The sequence below is a fragment of the Perognathus longimembris genome, chromosome 4 (assembly GCF_023159225.1).
Source record: "Perognathus longimembris pacificus isolate PPM17 chromosome 4, ASM2315922v1, whole genome shotgun sequence".
In the NCBI taxonomy this organism is placed as follows: Eukaryota; Metazoa; Chordata; class Mammalia; order Rodentia; family Heteromyidae; genus Perognathus; species Perognathus longimembris.
The window spans coordinates 78,904,813-78,924,542 of NC_063164.1; the positions used below are offsets into that span (position 1 = coordinate 78,904,813).

At 35.1% G+C, this 19,730-nt stretch overlaps 1 protein-coding gene across 1 annotated transcript in view; it reads left to right on the forward strand.

Annotated features, from left to right (window-relative positions):
* The window catches only part of Lrp1b (LDL receptor related protein 1B), a 1,711,024-nt gene that overhangs the window by 1,114,049 nt on the left and 577,245 nt on the right, over positions 1 to 19,730 (forward strand). The window contains exon 21 of the mRNA XM_048345540.1: positions 7,002 to 7,184. Coding sequence (XP_048201497.1) covers positions 7,002 to 7,184 — 183 coding nt within the window. The remainder of the gene's footprint in view (positions 1 to 7,001; positions 7,185 to 19,730) is intronic.

Here is a 19,730-nt window from a genome sequence, read left to right on the forward strand (position 1 = left end):
TGGGACTCTGGGGAGCAACAGATGCCAGAAACACAGATTGAAATGGTCATCACAAAGGATTGTAGCTCTCAATTCAAAGGAAAACCAACAATTATCAACAAAAAATATGCTTTCTTATGACAGGAAAATTCAAAAGAGGTTAACTCTATGACTTTCTTTAAAATATTTCTTGGCCAAAGAGGTCAACATTCCTAAACACTGATACCCACCCTAATGTGTGTGTGTGTGTGTGTGTGTGTGAGAGAGAGAGAGAGAGAGAGAGAGAGAGAGAGAGAGAGAGAGAGAGAGAGAGAGAGAGAGAGAGGGAGAGAATGAGAGATAAAAAACAGAGACACAGACAAGGAGACAAGGATAAAGAGGGAGAAAGAAAGACTTTAGGTCCTAAATTCTGTGTCCTAAATTTATAAGTATAGAAAGAGAAGGAGGAGAGATGAATATAACAGTGTAAATATTTTTGTGTATGTATATATTTGATTTTAGTATCAAATTATTTCATATGGATGAAATCGACTTGTACATGTGTATATGTCTCTTTATTTTATTCAAAGAGAAAACAAATATAATGCACAGTGATATAACTAACTTACAAGTCAGAAGATTCTTTGGCATCTCCTCTTCATGTTTGTTACTTAAATGTTCACAAAATGTTCTCTGTAGACTGCATACCTGATCAATTAGAATATAACTTAGAAGTCTTCTAGGATTCCCTTCAGAGAGTCTCCGTGGCTGCATGTAAACCATTTAGCATTGAACTTATGTGATCAAGTCTCACCAATGTTCTGTAATAAGATATGTTTGCTCCTTTCATGGCAGACATCTGTTCATCAACTTCCCTTCTTTCTCTTTTGCTTAGTAAGCACAAGTATTCCAGTAATCACTTGTCAGTCAGGAATCTTCAGGGATCACAGTGGAGATTGCCCACTCCCATCCACAATGGAAGTGCAACAAGAGTCATCATTGCATCATTTCTAATTCATGATCCAGAGATTTTCAATTTGCCTCTGTTATTCTTTGACATTATTTGGATCTATTTGGTTTTTGGCATGTATTATTTCCTAGTTAAACTAGAGTGGTTTAATGCATTTATCCAATGCTGACATACATCCTTCTCCTCTCATGTAAGGCAGTAATATTTCTGTCATGTTTCTGTGTCTGTTCTAGTGCCTAAAAAAAGATCTTCCCATATTTCAATAACATTATTGAAAGAGCAGATCATGGACTCATCGCTTCCAATATCCTAATTTTAAAGTAATGAATCAGGTATATAATTTGAGCTAGTCAGCAGGAGAGATCTCAGGAGCACAGTTGGAAAGAAAAGTCCCATTGCTAATTAACCAGCAAAAAGCCAGATCAGAGAAATGACCCATGAACAGAAAATTATACCTGCAAACATGAACAGAAAAAGATAATGAGCAAATATTAGAACTCTCTAGTTCTAAATAGATTGTGATTATCATCGTCTAATTTTTCTGATTCCTTGGCTTTTTCTTTATTTTTCCTTAAGTGGCATGTAATTACAGAAATAAGCCCAGGAAGTTGGGACATGCTCATGTAATTTAGAGATTACTGATCTTCCCATGAAAGTCTAATTTGTACCCTATTTTCCAAGAAAAAATAAATTTAACATTTATTAGAAAATAAATGTATTGAAAAGCAATAATTTAAGTATAAAAATATTTCCCTGACCCTTCTTAATTATTACATGAGTTAGATATATTTTTATTACAGAACTGCACATGAGAAAAATCCTTTCATGAAGCAAATAATAATATGATCATGAAGAAAGCAGAATCTAGGAGAAATTGCATTTGTTGAAATCATATCTCTACTACTTATAGTCTAGAAAAGAAAATAATAGTATTTGTTTCTATAAAATGGAATGCTCTCAATTAGCACTTTGACTTATTCATTTATTTTCTATCTTTTAAAAATCAAAATAAAAAAGAACAGATTTTTTACCTTTGGTCTTGATTGGATTCTAATCCAATCAATGTAAACAATGTGAATGCTGCACAAACTACCATATTCATATTCATGTAAGGTTAAAAAAAAAAACTCATGGATACCTAAGTCTTAGTATTCTTTGAGTTTGCCTTGAGAGACATTGAAAGCTCTGGACTTCCTCTTCAGAGGTTGAACAACAGCAGCAACAACAACAAACAAATGAAAAGCACAATAGCAGAGGATATTATATATAATGTCAGAAGTTTTATACATGTAATACATAAACAAGAAATTCCTCAGTCTACAGGCTTAGACTATAATACTGTATTGTAGATGGTTCATTTTTGTCTTTTGACAGTACTGAGTTTGAACTTAGAGGCTATGTTTCTAGGAAGTTTGCCACTTGAGTCATGCTATTTCACTTCATCTCTTTTTGCCTGCCTTCCTTCCTTCCTTCCTTCCTTCCTTCCTTCCTTCCTTCCTTCCTTCCTTCCTTCCTTCCTTCCTTCCTTCCTTCCTTCCTTCCTTCCTCTTTTTCTTCCTTTCTTCCTTTATTTCTTCTTATAAGGTCCACCCCTGGGAGGGCTCCATGCAGATGTCCCCCACCTGTTTAAGTCTGTGCTCAGTATCTTCATTAGCTAGGTAACTGGCACACCTGGAGGCAGTTACTTCCTCCTTCTCTAAGGTCACCTCCAATTCACCTGTCCATATCCCCCACCTTATCCTATATAATCCAGATCAACACAGTTCCTGCTCTCTTTATTTTCTCTCTTACTCTTTGCTGTCTTTCCCCCCCCACCTTTCTTCCTTCCCTTCTTTCTCCCCACATCTCCATATTGTATGGGCTAGCAGTTTGCTTTCCCCCAGTAAACTCCCTTCTGCCTGAACCATGTGGTGGGTTTCCTTTCTGGCAAACCCCTTCCTTCCTTCCTTACTCCCTCCCTCCCTTGGATCTGTCCCTGAGCTGTTCAGCTCAGAGTTAGCACTCTACCCCTTGGTTCACAGCACCACTTCGAGTTTTCTGGTGGTTAATTGTACATAAGCGTCTCTGGCTTTGAACCATGATATTCACATCTCAATCTCCTACATAGCTAGGATTACAGGTTTGAACCACTGGTGCCCAGCTATTTTAATTTTAAGACAAGCTCACAATTGTTTGTTGCCCATATCAGATTGTAATTCTTTTGATTTTATTTTAATGTGTTTGTATTGTTATTGTGATAGGTGATGTTCAGAGGCATTATAGTTATGTATGTCAAAAGAACAATAAATTTCTTTTTGAACAATGTTCCCTTTCCGCTTGCTCTCTCCCAGTTTTTCCCTCCCATTCTCATCTTCATGTTGTATAGTTCATTTTCAACATAGTGTCTAGTGAGTATCACTGATGCATTTGCCCAACCTTTGTCCCACTATTTCTATGCTTTTTCTTACCTTCCCCAAAGCAGATGAATGGACAAACAAGATGAAAGCAAAAGAAAACAAAAACAGTGACAAAAAAGAAAATCTTGTTTCCATTTCCCAGCGTTCACTTCAATGAATATTATTATATATGATCACAGGCACATAGCTATTGTGTCTTTGTTTTCTTCTCCTAAGAATATCCTATTTTAGTCTCACTGTGTGAATGTGTAGAGAGACTACCTTAAGAATGGTACATATTGGACTACATTATTTTTAAAGTCCACTCCTCACATAGTTACTATTGTAGGAGTGAACTATTATGCTTCTATTGTTTGTTTGTTTGTTTTTGGTAGAGACTGAAATTGAACTCTATTCCTAAGAAACTACCAAAAATATGTTTAATTACAGGTTATTCATACATTTCTATAAATGTATTTATGAAGGGAAAAATTGTCAAGGGAATAAAGTTACAATTACTATTGAAGCAACAAATAAAACTTTCCATTGGCTTCCTAGAAATAGAGTGTGAAAAGAATACAAACAAAAAACAATATTTAGTTATCTGTTACCCTACCTATGGTCCACCAACCAAGGAAGAACGTGTACTATGGATTCAACAAAAGAATAGACTCTCATGAAGGAAAAAAAATAAACTTAAGGTATAGAAGAAAAGACCAGTTGAAGGACAGAAGCAAGATAGAGAGGGAAAGAGGAGGGAGGAAGTGAAGCTGTGCAGGAAGCAAGGGGGGAGGAGAAAGGGAGGGAAGGTGAGAGGAGAGGAGGGGAGGGAGGAAAATGAAAGAAAAGGGAAAGAGGAAGAAAATTAAATTATATCACATTCAAAAGAAGAAATAAACTAAAATTTGTTGATGATCACTCATACAATGAAAAACTCTTAATGTAATTAAACTTGTCCTTGTATAAAATAGGCCATTGTTGGCAGGTTTCAAGTTTAATAGCCCAAGAACTGTTCTACTTCTCAAGTTACTGAAGAATCCAGATTTTTAACAGTAATATATCATTTTAAATAGGTCAAATAGTTTGTTGGCCAAATTAAAATCTTGAGGGGTAGATTTAATATAAGAGATACCAGTCTTCAACTTTTTTTTTTTTTTTTTACAAAATATACAAAAATCAATAGCTTATATTTTCTATTCTTTATTAAATAGTTCAAACCACTGGGGAAAATTTTATCTCATAGTATAGATTAAGAGACCCAAATTAGAAGGTGTGTGTAGCTATCTATTTATCCATATATATGTATATACATATATACATATATATATGTATGTATAAAATAAAATTTCAACTGTTGAGAAATTTGCCAAAGATAATGCCACTGCTAATCTGGTCATTGATTTGTCAAATTCTTCTTCCAAATCCTGAAATAACATAGCATTTCCAAGTTATGTATTTATCTCATTGACTTTACAATATTTCTTTATGTAACTGGTCTTAAACATATTCTTTACCACTGTAGAAGTAAACCATACTTCTGTATAAGACAGTTTTCAGAAAGTAAATTTTGGGGATTTGTCTCATCATCATTGGTGTATATTCCTCTTTATACTTAGACAATTATTAACTATGTGTTCACCAAATGTTTTGTGTAATTGTGACCATGATATATCCAGAGTGTACTTCAAACCTACTCAATACCTGACTTTTCCTCTGCAAATCAGGTATGAAATTGTAGAAGTTCTTAGTAATATTTGCTTTTGATGACTTGTCCCATAACAAATTGTGAGCTGTTTTCTTTTCCTTTTTTGTTTTTACTTCATTCTTCTTGCTTTAGTTGGGACATTTTTTTTCCTTATTTATCCTAAAAGAATTATTGATCTAGAGAAACAAAAATTTGTCCTAAATGTATAATGTCCTTGAAAGTCTTAATCTTAAACAGAACCATTTTATTATCAAAAATAATAAGAATATTTTATACTTAAAATGATAAATATCAAACTTACAAGTGGAAATATCAAATTTAATCTTCACAATAAAATTGCAGGTCTCTATTTCCTCGGTGAACAAAAATAAAGTTCTCAGATGACTAAGCCCCTGTTTTGATTACATCAGTCTTATCACCTTTGCACTTAACTGAGTCAGTAAATCTCAATTCATCACTAGATATCCATGTCTTTAAGCAATAGGCAGCTCACATCTACTTGCTTCAAATTGATTCCAATTTATAGTTGAAACTCTCTCATATACAAACTGTAGATTAATTGCTAATACAGCAACATAACTTCTAAAATTAATTTGTTAAATTAAAAGTTTGACTCAGCTGTGTGGAGTGACATATACCTGGAATCCTAAAGTAAAAATCAGAGGATTGTGGTCAAGGTTATCTGGGGCAAAAATGTAGACTATATTTGAAAATTAGCTAAAGGCTGGAGATATGGCTCTGGTAGAGTGCCTGCCTGGCAAATACCAGGCCCTGAGTTCAAATCTCAATACTGCTAAACAATAACAATGAATAACAACAAACCATAACATCAGCATAAAAAAATACACATTAAGTTTCATTATAAAAGATTATTTGGAAATTTACTATGCTTTGTTTAGTATGATTAATAATATTAGATATTATTATAAACTATAAAAATAATTACAGTCACACCATTGAATTGTCATGCTATAACATCTATGAAACATAGCAATATACTTGGAGACACACACAGAAGCACAAATATGTTTCACATATATATATGTATTATTATATATGTGTATATATGCCTACATTTGTATTAATAACTTTTTTTTTTGGCCAGTCCAGGGCCTTGGACTCAGGGCCTGAGCACTGTCCCTGGCTTCTTCCCGCTCAAGGCTGTAGCACTCTGGTCACCTGAGCCACAGCGCCCCTTCTGGCCGTTTTCCACATATGTGGTGCTGGGTAATAAAACGGAGAGCTTCATGTGTAGGAGGCAAGCACTCTTGCCACTAGGCCATATTCCCAGCCCTGTATTAATAACTCTTAATGAAGCTTATTGGAAGAATTTCTCCATATATTTAGTTACCAAATTTGAGATAATATTGCTACTTATTATTTGCATCATTGACCAGTATAATTTGAATGCATAATGCCTTAATAAACTCTTGTAATTGTTGAGATTCCAGAATTGAAATCATACCTTCTGAGAAAGTATTCATTAGTTGGTGGGCTGTTTGTTTTCAAATTTGGCGTTGGTTAATCTTCAAACTTTTTGTTAAGTACAAAACATTATTATATTTTCATTATTTCTCATTAAATTGAAATAAATTACCCAAAGAAATATCAAATAGATCAACCAAATAAAAGTATGATGTGAGACTTTGTTTATGTACCTTAAAGAAAAGTCTTTTAAAGATTTCATTCTTAACTTACTAATTAAAATCATAATAAAATACCGACATGTTAACTCACTTGCTCTTTCTTAATTTACTTAGCACATCCAGAAATCAAATGGAAAGCAAAAAAAAAAAAATCATTTTCTCTAACTGCTAATGTTTGCTAAATGTATTTGAAGATACTAAAGAATTTCATAGCTATTAATTAACACAAAAACACATTCTATCACCATAGTAATATCTGAATAAAGAAAAGGATGGAAACATTATCATCATATAAGGTAATAAATTGTGCCCTGTTTTGCTTTTCCTCTGTCTCATTTCGAATTAAGAGATTCGTTCTCCTGCTGGTTGTGATGAGAATGAGTTTCAGTGCAACCCTGATGGAAACTGCATTCCTGATTTGTGGCGCTGTGATGGAGAGAAAGATTGTGAAGATGGTAGTGATGAGAAGGGCTGCAATGGGACCATACGGCTGTGTGATCAAAAAACCAAGTTCTCCTGTCGGAGTACAGGTAAGCAAGAACACTGTCTGCACCTTCTTTGTGGACATCTCAACTGAAAATCCCTTAGTTTCTCCATCAATTTGTATGACATGTTGAAAAAAAGATGTTTAACTTGTAAATTTTCTCACACTATATGTGTAACAGTGCTAAAGAAAATCTATTTAGTAGTATTATGAGTCCAACGGAATTCTATGAATGATCTCTTCCTGAACTCATGGGGCACAGAGAAGTTTTAAACAAGTTCTTAATTTGTGCAACTTCACAGAGCCAGCATGACCGAGATGAGGCTTGAAGCCAGACAATTTGGATTCAGTCTTGAACTTCAGTCAAAAGAAGTTGCATTTTATATTCAAATTGCTTTATCAAATGGCAAAAAAACAACAATGCATAACCTAAAAATTAAGAAAAGTGAGGGAAGCTGTGAGATGGTAGGGGTGGGTCAGAATATCAAAAAAGATGACATTGATCAAGAGACACTATATTCCTAAACTGTTTTATTGAATAGCAACTCCTTTGCACAAATACTTAAAGAAAATAATGATATTCAAAAAAATCATCCACATTCATTTGCTCAAGCAGACCAGCATTTAATCCTGCATATAAAACGTATGCTAAAATATAAATGAAGATGACCAACCAAAAAAAAAAGAAAGAAAAAAAGAGAGAAAGAAAAGAAAAGCAGAGCTCTATAAGCTTAAAAAACAACAATTTATAAATTCTATTATACTGCTGCTTGATGCTATTATGATGAAGGCTTAGTCTCTGATTTATTCAAGTCTCTGATTTATTTTGAGTCACTGAGACAACACCATTACTTTTTATAATAGATAATAGAAGATCTTTCTTGTAACTTTTCCATTTTGTGTTACTACATGTGTTTGTTTTCTGGCACATATTGAGTTCTATTTGGCAGGAAAACACTAACTTATTTTTCTTTCCACCAAATGATGTGGTGAAAACAAAATATAGAATATAATAAAAAAATAGAATATAATTAACTATTGTGAAGTAATACATTGTTTTATGAGAAATTCAAATAACCCACAGAAAGGTTTGTCTTTAGTAGATTTCTGGATAAAATCTTGAATCATCTCCTTAATATAAAATTGTTTGGAATTGCTTAACCCTTTGCTGTTAGTGATTGACATAGTTCCATTTTTCCAAACAATTTAGGAAAAGCCTTCACAGTTGTCATTATATACTGGAAACAAATGGCTCATGTATACTTAAAAATGTAAAAAGGCATTTTTTTATTTTTCTAAACAGGAATTTCTTACAATAAAGCATTTAATTAAAAATAGATATGAGACAGCCTATGTATGCATATATAAATACTTCTGTGGTCTCATTTTCTACAATCATATGACCTTTTCAATTGTTACATGAAAATTCTTGATTTAGAGAATTTTACCTAAAAAATAATAATTTGCTGTTTTAAAATTATCTTTTTGCAATATATATTGATGAATACATAAGCTATTTTTAAAGAAATAAATTATTGGCTACCAAAATACGTTTTCCTTCAACAAGCAAATACAAACATCAGTTGTTTGACTCACATTAACATAATTCAAATCTCATTGCATGTAATTAAGCCCCCCATATGGCTTTTGCTATTTGTCTGATAAGATGAATCTTGAAATATATCAAAAAATAGGAACACAAAACTGAAAAGTTATGTTAAAACAAATTATAAACTGGTGGGACAATTTTGAGCATAAACTAGTTGAACATACAATTACAAATCACTGTGGTTTGAAGTTATCATTAAGACGGCCTGTAATTGCTCTATGAAAAATTAATGATAAAATCCTTTGTGAACAGTGTTTACCAGAAGCAGGGAAAGGTGGAGAGAGTTTGGATATGCACTGATTTGTGGGTAAAGGTAAAAGTAGACACAAGGAATGGCTTCTAAGGTTCTACACCCTAGTAGGGTAACAAATATTGACAATGATCAACTATGCAATTCAAAATAGCTGTTAGGCAAAATATTGATTTTTTTCAATACAAAAAATAAAAATTTGAGATTGTGGATATGATACACTTTTCTGATCATTGTACATATGCATACAAATATATTGTATCCCATAAAAATAAAAAAATGTGTCAACTTTCATAAAATTTTTTGTTGAAACCTCTATTTGAAAATATATGCTCAGTCCTGTGCAGATAAATTTAAGAGACTCTTGTGTGCAATTAACCAGAGAAGTGCCTGAACTGGAGGCATGGCTCAAGTATAAGGGAGAGGTCAACGGCTGTGTTCCCCCTCCAGTGCCAGCACAAAAAACAAATAAAATAGCATATTAGTAAATAATTTTCTAAATAAATAAACAATCTTCATAACCAGAGGCAGGCAGCTCATCCTTCAATCTTCTTTAGAAGCTGAGACATGAGAATCTAGCTTTGAGTCACCTTGGGCAGGAAAATCCTAAAGACATCATCTCCAATTAAGCAGCAAAATGTTAGACTAGAGAAATGGTTTAAGAAGTATAGTGACAGCCAGTAGTAAACAAGTTTAGTCAGGGCTAAACTCCAAGTCTGAGCCCTGGTGGCGGTACATATATACAACAGAAGTTCCTGAAAACCTAAGTTCTAACAGCTCTAATGTAAGCAAATACTGATTAAATCCCCTGTACATAGGAAATAAGTACCAAATTCATTTAAAAATTACAATACAGAAAATTAATAGAAAAGTTCAGTTGCTGCACATTATATCTCACCAATGACAATGAACTCATAGGCAGTTCATAATATTACTCAATTAAAAATCTAAAGTGTGATAAAAGTGGTTGGTTATCTATGAAAAATCTGATTCTTAGAGATAATTTTTATTTGAGGGGGAAGATTTGGATTGTACCTTTATTGGTCATGGTTCATGAAGTCTGGGCCTGGGCCAGCACTGTCCCTGAACTCTTAAACTCAAGGCTAGCACTCTACCACCATGAACCACAGCATCACTTCTAGTTTTCTGGTGGTGAATTGCATAAGTGGCTCACAGACATTCCTGCCTGGGCTGGCTTTGAACCTCAATCTTCATATCTCCACTTTTTGAGTAGCTATGATTACAGGCATGAGCCACTGGCTCCCAGCTGGATTATATCTTTAATGAAGCTACTAATAAGATATAGGGTGCTTTATCAAATCATTCTCAAGTTATCTACAGGTTTGTGCATAAAAACAAAATGGTAATTAATAAGATGCTTCATTTGAGGAAAGAAATGTAAAACGTAATAATTTAACCAAGTCTATACTTTTGTAACTCACAATGTATCAAAGTTTAGAAGAATTCTAAAGTACAAGTACAGATTCATACTGAACACATATTTTGATAAATATTGGTGGCTGAAATAAACCACAGATACCAACTCTAAAGTAAGTATACATCCATGATCCTTTTTATAGCTTCTCATATACTTTAATTAAATTCTCAGGTTTACAAGAGAAAAGAACTTTAAACTATTCATGGCATTCAATTCAAAGTTCATGTTTGATTACAAATATCTTTCAAATGCTGGCTTCAACAGGTAGTAGTTTCCAAGGTAATAAATTAACTTTTGATGATTACCGTGGCTTTTCTTTATGCATAATTTTCCATCCGTTAATGTTCAAGTGTAGGAATATTAATAGGGTTCTTTTTTTTAACCCCTATCATGAGAAAATCATGAGAGCCAAATAAAATAAATACAACCCAAGAACCTTCAAGAACTTCTAATGTCAAAGAACCTGTCTTTTCCCAGGAACTGTATTCTACCATAACTATTCTCTCACACCATAGAGCTAATATTGTGCTTATATTTTCAATGAAAGCCCAAGGGAGGAAATTTCAAACTTACCTCATGTATAAAGGTAACTCAGGAATATATACTTTAGATTGGAAGATGAAAAAAACTCGTTTAATTTACAAAAAAATGTCCAAGTTATGGAGAAAATAGCTCCCTCCCGGGAGCTGAGAAGAAAACTTGACCCTGTTTTCCCACTTCTAGAAACTCATGTGAAGAACAAAGACAAGTTCTATATGCACAAAGATATTCAGAGAAGCATTTTTTTCATAGCAAAAATTAGAAACAAGGCATTACCTGTCATTATGATAACTACTTAATAATTAGAGTGCCATCACACAGTGTACTGTTATGCCCACGTCGCGAGACAACCAAGAAGACCACCAAGAGCCAGAGGTTCCGAAATGCAAAAGGAAGGCTTTATTCAGGCAGGCTGCAGCTCGAGCCTTGTCCTACACTTCCATGCGAAGGTTAGGAGGAAGGCCCCAAGCTGAAATTTCACAGGGATTATAAAGGCAAAAAACCACAAAGTTACAGCAATCAGGTGTTCAAGGAAGATTAGGATACTCGTATAAATCTGATTGGCTCAGGGCTAGAGACATTCTGGGATGCTTAGAGTTAAGCATTCCCAGGTGGTTAGAGTTAAGCAGGCAGTTTCCTGACCGGCTGGGCCCTAATAAGCTTGTTCTGCTAGCCAGGATAATTGGTGGACTGGGTTACTCATAGTTTAAATAGTCAGCAAAATGGCTACTTCCTCAAAAATGGGGTTTGTTATGCCAAGTCGCGAAACGACCACCAAGAAGGCCACCGAGACTCAGATGTTCCGAAATGCAAAAGCAAGGCAAGGCTTTATTCGAGCGAGCTGCAACTCGGGCCTCGTCACACAGTGGAGGTTAGGAGGAAGCCCCAAGCTGTGATTACACAGAGCTTATAAAGGCAAAACACAAAGTTACAACAATCAAGTGTTCAAGCAAGCAATTTTACGGGTACAAATCTGATTGGCTCAGGGCTCGAGGCATTCTAGGGCCGGTTAGAGTCAAGCATTCCCAGGCAATTAGAGTTCTTGCCCGGCTGGGCCCTAATAAGCTTGCCCTGGGTTTGCTCATAACGGGGGCTGCCTGAAAATGGGGCACTCTACTCTTCATTCCCCCCTTCAGGGTTTACTTCAACTCTACATAAGTATTTTTGTTGCACTGGTTCCTATTTTACCCTTGTGTCACCATTTTGATGTTGCCCTTCCCTTCCCTAATTCAGACAAACATATATAGAATACCCAGGGTACCAAAATCAAATGTGTAGAGTAGTCCTAGCACATAATCACAATAGCTCAATAGCTATGTACATATGATGACATAAGATGATGCCAAGCAAAATGAACTGCAAGGCATGGAAACAAGGAGTTTATCACCATTGTTATTTTTAATGTAGTATGTGAAAATATTTTTTTTCTTTTATCTTCTCTATGGTTTAGCCCCTGTTGTCACTAAAACATCTTTAAGAAGAAATTTAAAGGGAATTCATGTTGAGTTGAGACTTCAAGTTCATAATTTGAACCCTGTCTTTGCAGATAGAAATAGTACAAAGAAATGAGAAATAGGGAGTTAATTGACTTATTAAAAACTAAATATATATCTGAAGAAAAAAATAACATATATTAAATGTTTGGCTGAGTGATGCCTGGTTGGGTTTGGATATGGAGTTTAGCAGAAATGAACACATTCTTGTAGCTTAAGGTTAAGGTGAATTAAATATCACACACATGAAGCTGGGGACTGAAGCCAGGTTCTCCAATAGAGACTAGAAACTTGAAAAGACATCTATGTACTTTTGAACTGAGAATATCTGTAAGCTCAAGCACTGTGGTGGTGGGAACTTCCTGGAATAGTTAACTTGAGTTATGTGTTTAAAGAGATAAGAGGATTTGGTCATGGTGATTCAGCCAAGATAACTAGTGTCTGAATTAGAGATCCAATGTGAAAAAAAAATGCTTTGTAGCAGAAACCTAGAGAAAATAGCTTATACTGTTGTGCCAAGTCCCAAGACCACCCCCAAGAAGAACACCGAGATGCAGACACTCTGAAACGTAAAAGCAAGGCAAGGTTTTATTTAACGAGCTGCCAAATCGGGCCTCGTCCTACCCACTGACACAGCGGAGGTTAGGAGGAAGCCCCAAGCTGTGATTACACAGGGCTTATAAAGGCAAAGAACAAGGTTACAACAATCATCTGTGCAAGCAAGATTAGAACACAGGTACAAATCTGATTGGCTCAGGGTTCGATTCTAAAATGGGGTTCACGTGGTGGGGCCTGACTTCAAAGTCTGGCACCTCAATACTAGGTTTGGTGGTGCTCACAAGTAATTCCTTCGGCTGGAGCCAGCCAGTAGCTAAAGGGAATCCTGATTGAGGGGGCGAGGATTAAAGAAAAAGAAAGATACAAGACAAGAGACAAAAGACAAAAGACAAAAGATGCAGTCCAGGAGGTCTGCAGCTCAAGACTGTAGCTCAAGACTGCAGCCCCGTTTATTCTTAACTTCCAGCTTATATACAGTTTAGGAACCAGGGAATGGTACAGGATTAACTAAAGTTTAAGAAAACAAGAAGGCCCTGAAGTTGGTAAATAACAAAAGGCAGTAAAACAAGATAAGGTTGAATGGCTAACATAAAACAGACTCTTGTGGACATAATAAAACATCTCTGATTAGTGCTATCCTTCAAGTAAGTCATGATCTTGCACTCCTTAAGATAACAGGATAGCCAGAGGTCAGGTTGAACTTTGCTGTCAGCTCCCTAAGCCATGACCTTGCATGCCCTTGAGATAACATAGCCAGAGGTTAGGATGAACTTTGCTGTTGGCTCCCTCCATTGAGTAAGCCATGTCCTTGCACGTCCTTGAGAACAACATAGCCAGAAGTCAGGATGAACTTCGCTGTTGACTCCCTACACCCATCCACAGCAGAAGTGGAAGCAAGAATATTATGTCTCCAGGAGATGTAGAATAGAAGATAATGGCCCTATTTCGCAGACAAGATCAAGATGATAGGTATTCCTGTGTTTCCTCCTTCTTGGGCAGTGAGGGAGGAGGATCTCTACTTGAGGAGAGCCGGGTTTAAAATATCTAGAAATACTATCCTAGAAACAAACTCAGTGCAAAAATATTGAGGGATGTGGCTGAAGTCCTTCCTTGAAAGATCAACAATTTAAGTTCAAAGCCCAGTATTGGGAAGCAAAACAAAACAAAACAACAGACAAATATCAATTTCTGAATCCAGAGCTCAGAAAATAATGAGGTGGACTGAAGTGGAAACAGTGACACATATAGATAGGGATAAGTAAACAGATGGAGAGAAAAATGAAGCCACTTATCCATGATAATTGCAAATAAAACTTCTAAAATATACAAGGAAAACCATCTCTAGGAAAATCATCCCATTAAATCATATTACAAAATATATTACTTACGATTAAATTAACCTGAATTAGAAATGAGTTTGAAATAAGAACACTGGGATCATCAAAGAGAAAAATAAGCCTAAAAAATGGAAATAGTAAACACATATGATATATGTATATATCATATATATGTATATATCATATGTAAATATGTATGTAAACATAGATTATTGATATGTATACACCATATATATGTAAAATCAATACATATACAGCTATTCTTAAATCCATAGCAAACAGACAAAATAATTTCAAATCTAAGCCAGGTACAGTGAATCCCAGGAGTAATCGTCTAAGCAGAAGCCTGATTGGTGTTATGCCCAAGTCGCGAGAAGACCACCAAGAAGACCACCGAGAGCCAGACGTTCCAAAAGGCAAAAGCAAGGCTTTATTCAGGCGAGCTGCAGATCGGGCCTCCTCCTACCCACCGACATAGCGGAGGCTAGGAGGAAGGCCCCGAGCTGAGATTTCACAGGGCTTATAAAGGCAAAAAACCAAAGTTACAGCAATCAGGTGTTCTCAGGGCTACAGACATTCCAGGGTGATTAGAGTTAAGCATTCCCAGGCGGTTAGAGTTAAGCAGGGAGTTTCCTGACTAGCTGGGCCCTAATAAGCTCGTTCTGCTAGCCAGGATAATTGGTGGCCTGGGTTTGCTCACAGGGCCTGCTTACCTCAGGTTCACGTAGTAAAGTGGGGCCTGACTTCATAATGGCTTTAGTCTGGCTCTTCATTTGGGAGGATCAAAGTTCAAGGCCAATCTGAGGAAATGTTTCCCAAGACTTACATTTCAATATAGAAATTTGGTATGATGCTGTCTGTCTGTAATCTCAGCTCTCAATGTAAACAGTATGTAAATAGTAACATTATGGTCTAGGCCAGCACTGACCCTATCTCAAAAATAACTAATGCAAAAGTGCTAGAGGCACAGACAAATTGTAAAGGGCCAGCTCAGCAAATAAAAGGTTCTGAATTCAAACATGGTCCAAAAACAAACAAACAAACAAGTAAAGCTAAGCCTAACTACACCTTAGGTTCCAAATAAGTCTTTCAAATTTTAAAATACAAAAATCACTTACTTTTCTGGTGCTAGTGGCTCCAGCAGGTAATTTTAGCTATAAAGGAAGCTGAGATTTGAAAAATCTCAGATTGAAGCCAGTTTAGGTAGCAAAAATCCTTGAGATTCGTATTTCCAATTAACCAATAAAGATCTAGAAATGGAGGTGTGGCTCAAGAGGTAGGCCACCACCCTTAAGCTAAAATTCTTGAGTTAAAAATCCATGTGATAGTGGCCACACACACACACACACACACACACACACACACACCATTTTATGTGTATAAAACTCAAGATTTAAAACAAATGTCCACAGTGTTGATTTTTCTACCTGGCTGAGAGGAGAAAGGCCTAGGAGTTTACTAAAATACACTAGACTTTGTTTATGAGAGGTTTCCAGACAGGATTAACAGGGAAGATGACCTACAATGAATATCCCACAGACCCAGAACTCTGGGGGAAAAATGAGAAAAAAAGAAATCCCACATTACAGGCATTCTTTCTGCTCATGTCTGTCATAAGGTGAGCATGCTGTGTCACATTTTTCTGCCTTCATGATGGTCTGCTGCACAGTGAGTGCAGATTCACAAGATCCAAGGACTGTGGACTGAAAAGTGAAGCCAAGAGCCAAATTGTTCTTCCCTTCAAACCATTGTCTCAAGTAGTGTCTCCAGCCAGGAGACAATGAACTAATATAATGCATATTGGAACTAACATCATGCTCCACCCTAATGCACTAATTAGTAAATTACAACACAAACATTTCATTTGAGAACTGAGTAAAACTGTAAAGGCTGTATAGTAAAACGTTTGTGACGAATATCAGTATATAAGCACTGCTAGACTTTCTTATTTTTTTCTTTTTTAGCAGTTTCTAGATAACAGAAAAAATAAATAGCAAGCGTAAGGTTGTTATATACCCACTGCCACCTCCTATGCCCACTTACTCACTATGAGTATTCTGCACAAAAATGGCACATTTCTCACTATCAGGTAATGTACAAGAGCATGTCATTTTATGCACAAGCTGTATTTTATGCTGGGATTTACTCCTGGTGTTCAGTATCCTCTGAATAGTGGAAAATATAGAACAACGTGTACCCACCCAGGCCCAACAGCCTTGATGCTTTAATAACCTGTTGGTTCCTTGTTCATCTTCACCTTCCCCTTTGTTTCTGTCAATCAACAGCCTTTTTGTTGTATATATAGTTTTGTGTCTTCTCAAATGAGCCTCATAGTACTAGAATAATAGTGTGTATGAACTTTTCATATTGGTTTCCTTCACTTGGTTTTTTGTATACTTAAGCTTTCTCCATACTCTTCCATTTTATTTAGTCTAAGTGTGAAAATTAATATAAAACTGTTAAAAACATTATTAAGAGACAAACATGGACTTTCTGTAGACATTTTGTTTTAGTTCATTTGAGCAAAGTAACTAAAATGATTATTAGTGAATGGAGGAAGAAGAGGGGCATAGCTCTTCTGAAATCGTGGATCAAGTGACAAGCGTTTTCTTCAGAGGAAGGGATGCACTCTCATAATACATTGCCTCTCCCTCCCATTTAACGTTTAGATTTGTGTTTTGTTTTCCCCTGTCATTTTAGTCTCTCTATTCTTTATATTTAATTTTTCAAATATTCGTTGAGCACAGAGTATAGGCCAACCATTTTGGATTATTTTATTTCCCCCTGAATTTCTTTGTTTTGTTCCTTTTTACTCCTGTTCAGGATCTCTATCATAATCTCTTCTATTTCCTGAAGTTCAGTCATTACCTTTAGGCAATGATTTATAAATTTCTATTGGTTTAATTTAAGAAATACTTCCACAGTATTTATAACAATGCTTTTATAAGCATTCTATTTTCTCTCTGAAATCAACAATTCTTTGTTTTAACTGTTTCTTTTTTATCTTCAGTTCACTAAATGCACAAATTTTAGGCAAAAAAGAACAACCATTTTTCACTCTTTGTACATGTGGTTATTCTTCAAGTTCTAGACCCATGGGCTACATCTAAACTTGAACCATCTTGTTGGACTTCTATGTTTCCTGCTTTTTTTTTTTTTCTTAACAAACATTAACTTTAATCTTTTCTACACACAATTTGTTTTCTTCTCAGGTTGCAGATGAGCATGTGCTTTGTTTTGTGACAAGAAGATGGTCTGCATGTTATAAACAATCTCCACTGTCTGGAGATTAAAACATACTTCTTGAATTTGAAATCCATCCTTCATGATCTCTGTCCTCACAATCTCTCATCATTGCTCTGGAAACAGCTCCAGCCCTTTCCTGACTTTGTGCCTTTTGTTTGGAGCTGCATCCTTTGTGTATCTGAGATTCAGAAAATAAGGCCAGCACTGCAAATTTTCAAAATTATCCTTAAAAGTCATCTTTAAAATTCAGTCTAATAGTTGTGTGAATGTGGTTTTGATGATAATTTGTATATTTGCTATATTATTGAGAAAATAACATTTAGCCCAGAATTTAAGAATGAATACATAAAATATGATTTTCTGAGATTCAGTCAGAAATGGAACAGGGACCAAGTAAGAAAGACCCAATTCACATCCAAGCTTTGTTCCCTGATATATCACATATATCACATGAACAATCATCATGCTACTGAAATTTTGCTGTTCTCATTTTTTCAGTTCTTTTTACTTATTGTCTACATTTTTAGAAATTTCACACTGCTCTATAGTGATCATATGGGTTTATCCTTTTCTTTTCTTTTTTCTTTTGGCCAGTCCTGGGGCTTGGACTCGGCCTGAGCACTGTCCCTGGCTTCTTTTTCTCAAGGCTAGCACTCTGCCACTTGAGCCACAGTGCCACTTCTGGCCATTTTCTGTGCATGTGGTGCTGGGGAATTGAACCCAGGGCCTCATGTATACGAGGCAAGCACTCTTGCCACTAGGCCATATCCCCAGCCCCCCTTTTCTTTTTTTAATGTGCAATAGTAGAACTTGTGTCACTTGTATACTTAAGGTCCCAGAAGATCTTTTTTCATCATCCACATTCCCCAGTAGCTAGTCAAGCACATTACATTTGATAAATATATACTAAATGTGCTGAACGCAAACCTTGTTAGAGCAATAAATATGTATGTAATCCTAAATGAAAAAGAAAATTAGTAATGGGATTTTTTAAAAGACTACCATCAAGAACAAGTATTTAAAAACTCTTTATAAATACATTGAATAAATCATTGAATGTTCTCAAAAAAAAGAACAACATATTACTCTTTAGCACTCATATTCTTTACATTAATTGTCAATTTATCTCAGACATTGTCCTATGTTAGCACATACTATATTTTTATTTATATAAAATCAGTATAAAGTGAGTGAAGCAGTTTACAAAGATATGTTATTGGTTCGGTGTTGATACTAGATAGTAAAGTCACTGTGGCTGTTCCTCTTGAAAGATGTGCATAGATAGGCCTTTTGTCTTCAGTATGTTTCCAGGTCTCACGCTTTTATTTGTCTGGTCACTGGCCATGAGATTTCTGCCTGTATCTCCTAAGATAATTGGATTACAGGTATGTGCCACCATACCTAGCACAAGACAATCTACCTTTCAAGTTGAAAAGAAAAGCAATATGAATTTATTTGAGGAAGCAAAAATATTTTCCTGATATTAAGAGCACTTAATTTTCTTAGAATGGCTGACTTTATATTGGTATTTAACCTAAATTATACATTTAAGGCAATGCAAAACAAAACAGTACTTATATCTGGAGTGTATATGTACATGGTTGTGCTGGCATTATATCAGCATGTGACTTTTTGTTAGTTTTCATATTCTATTTCTGTGGCTACTTGGCTGTACTTATTTTGTTTGTTCAAAGAGAAACCTACAATTACTATAATAGAGTTGTGTATATTTAGTTATCAAGATGAAAGCAACATTGTGAATAAACCAGAAAATATGTAGAATTCTACTTAATATCTATCATGTAATATTTCTTTCCTTTTCTGAGGAAAAATTTCTATACAGAAAGTGATTTATTTGGATATTTAAATATAGTTATGTGATGATTCAAAATTTTGAGACATTCTCATTTGTTATTTATAATTTCTGTGACATACTTCAGTACTACTAACCCCATTGGGATTCTGCATGATAAAGATGAAGGAAAGTTTTTTTTTTCAAAGAAATCTGTAATATTTGTTCATGTAATATTTTATGTTCAATCACTTAACTAATTTTTTAAGTTTACAAAGGCTTTTTAGATGTAAAATAACTTTTAGAAAATATAATCTAGTATGGTTTAT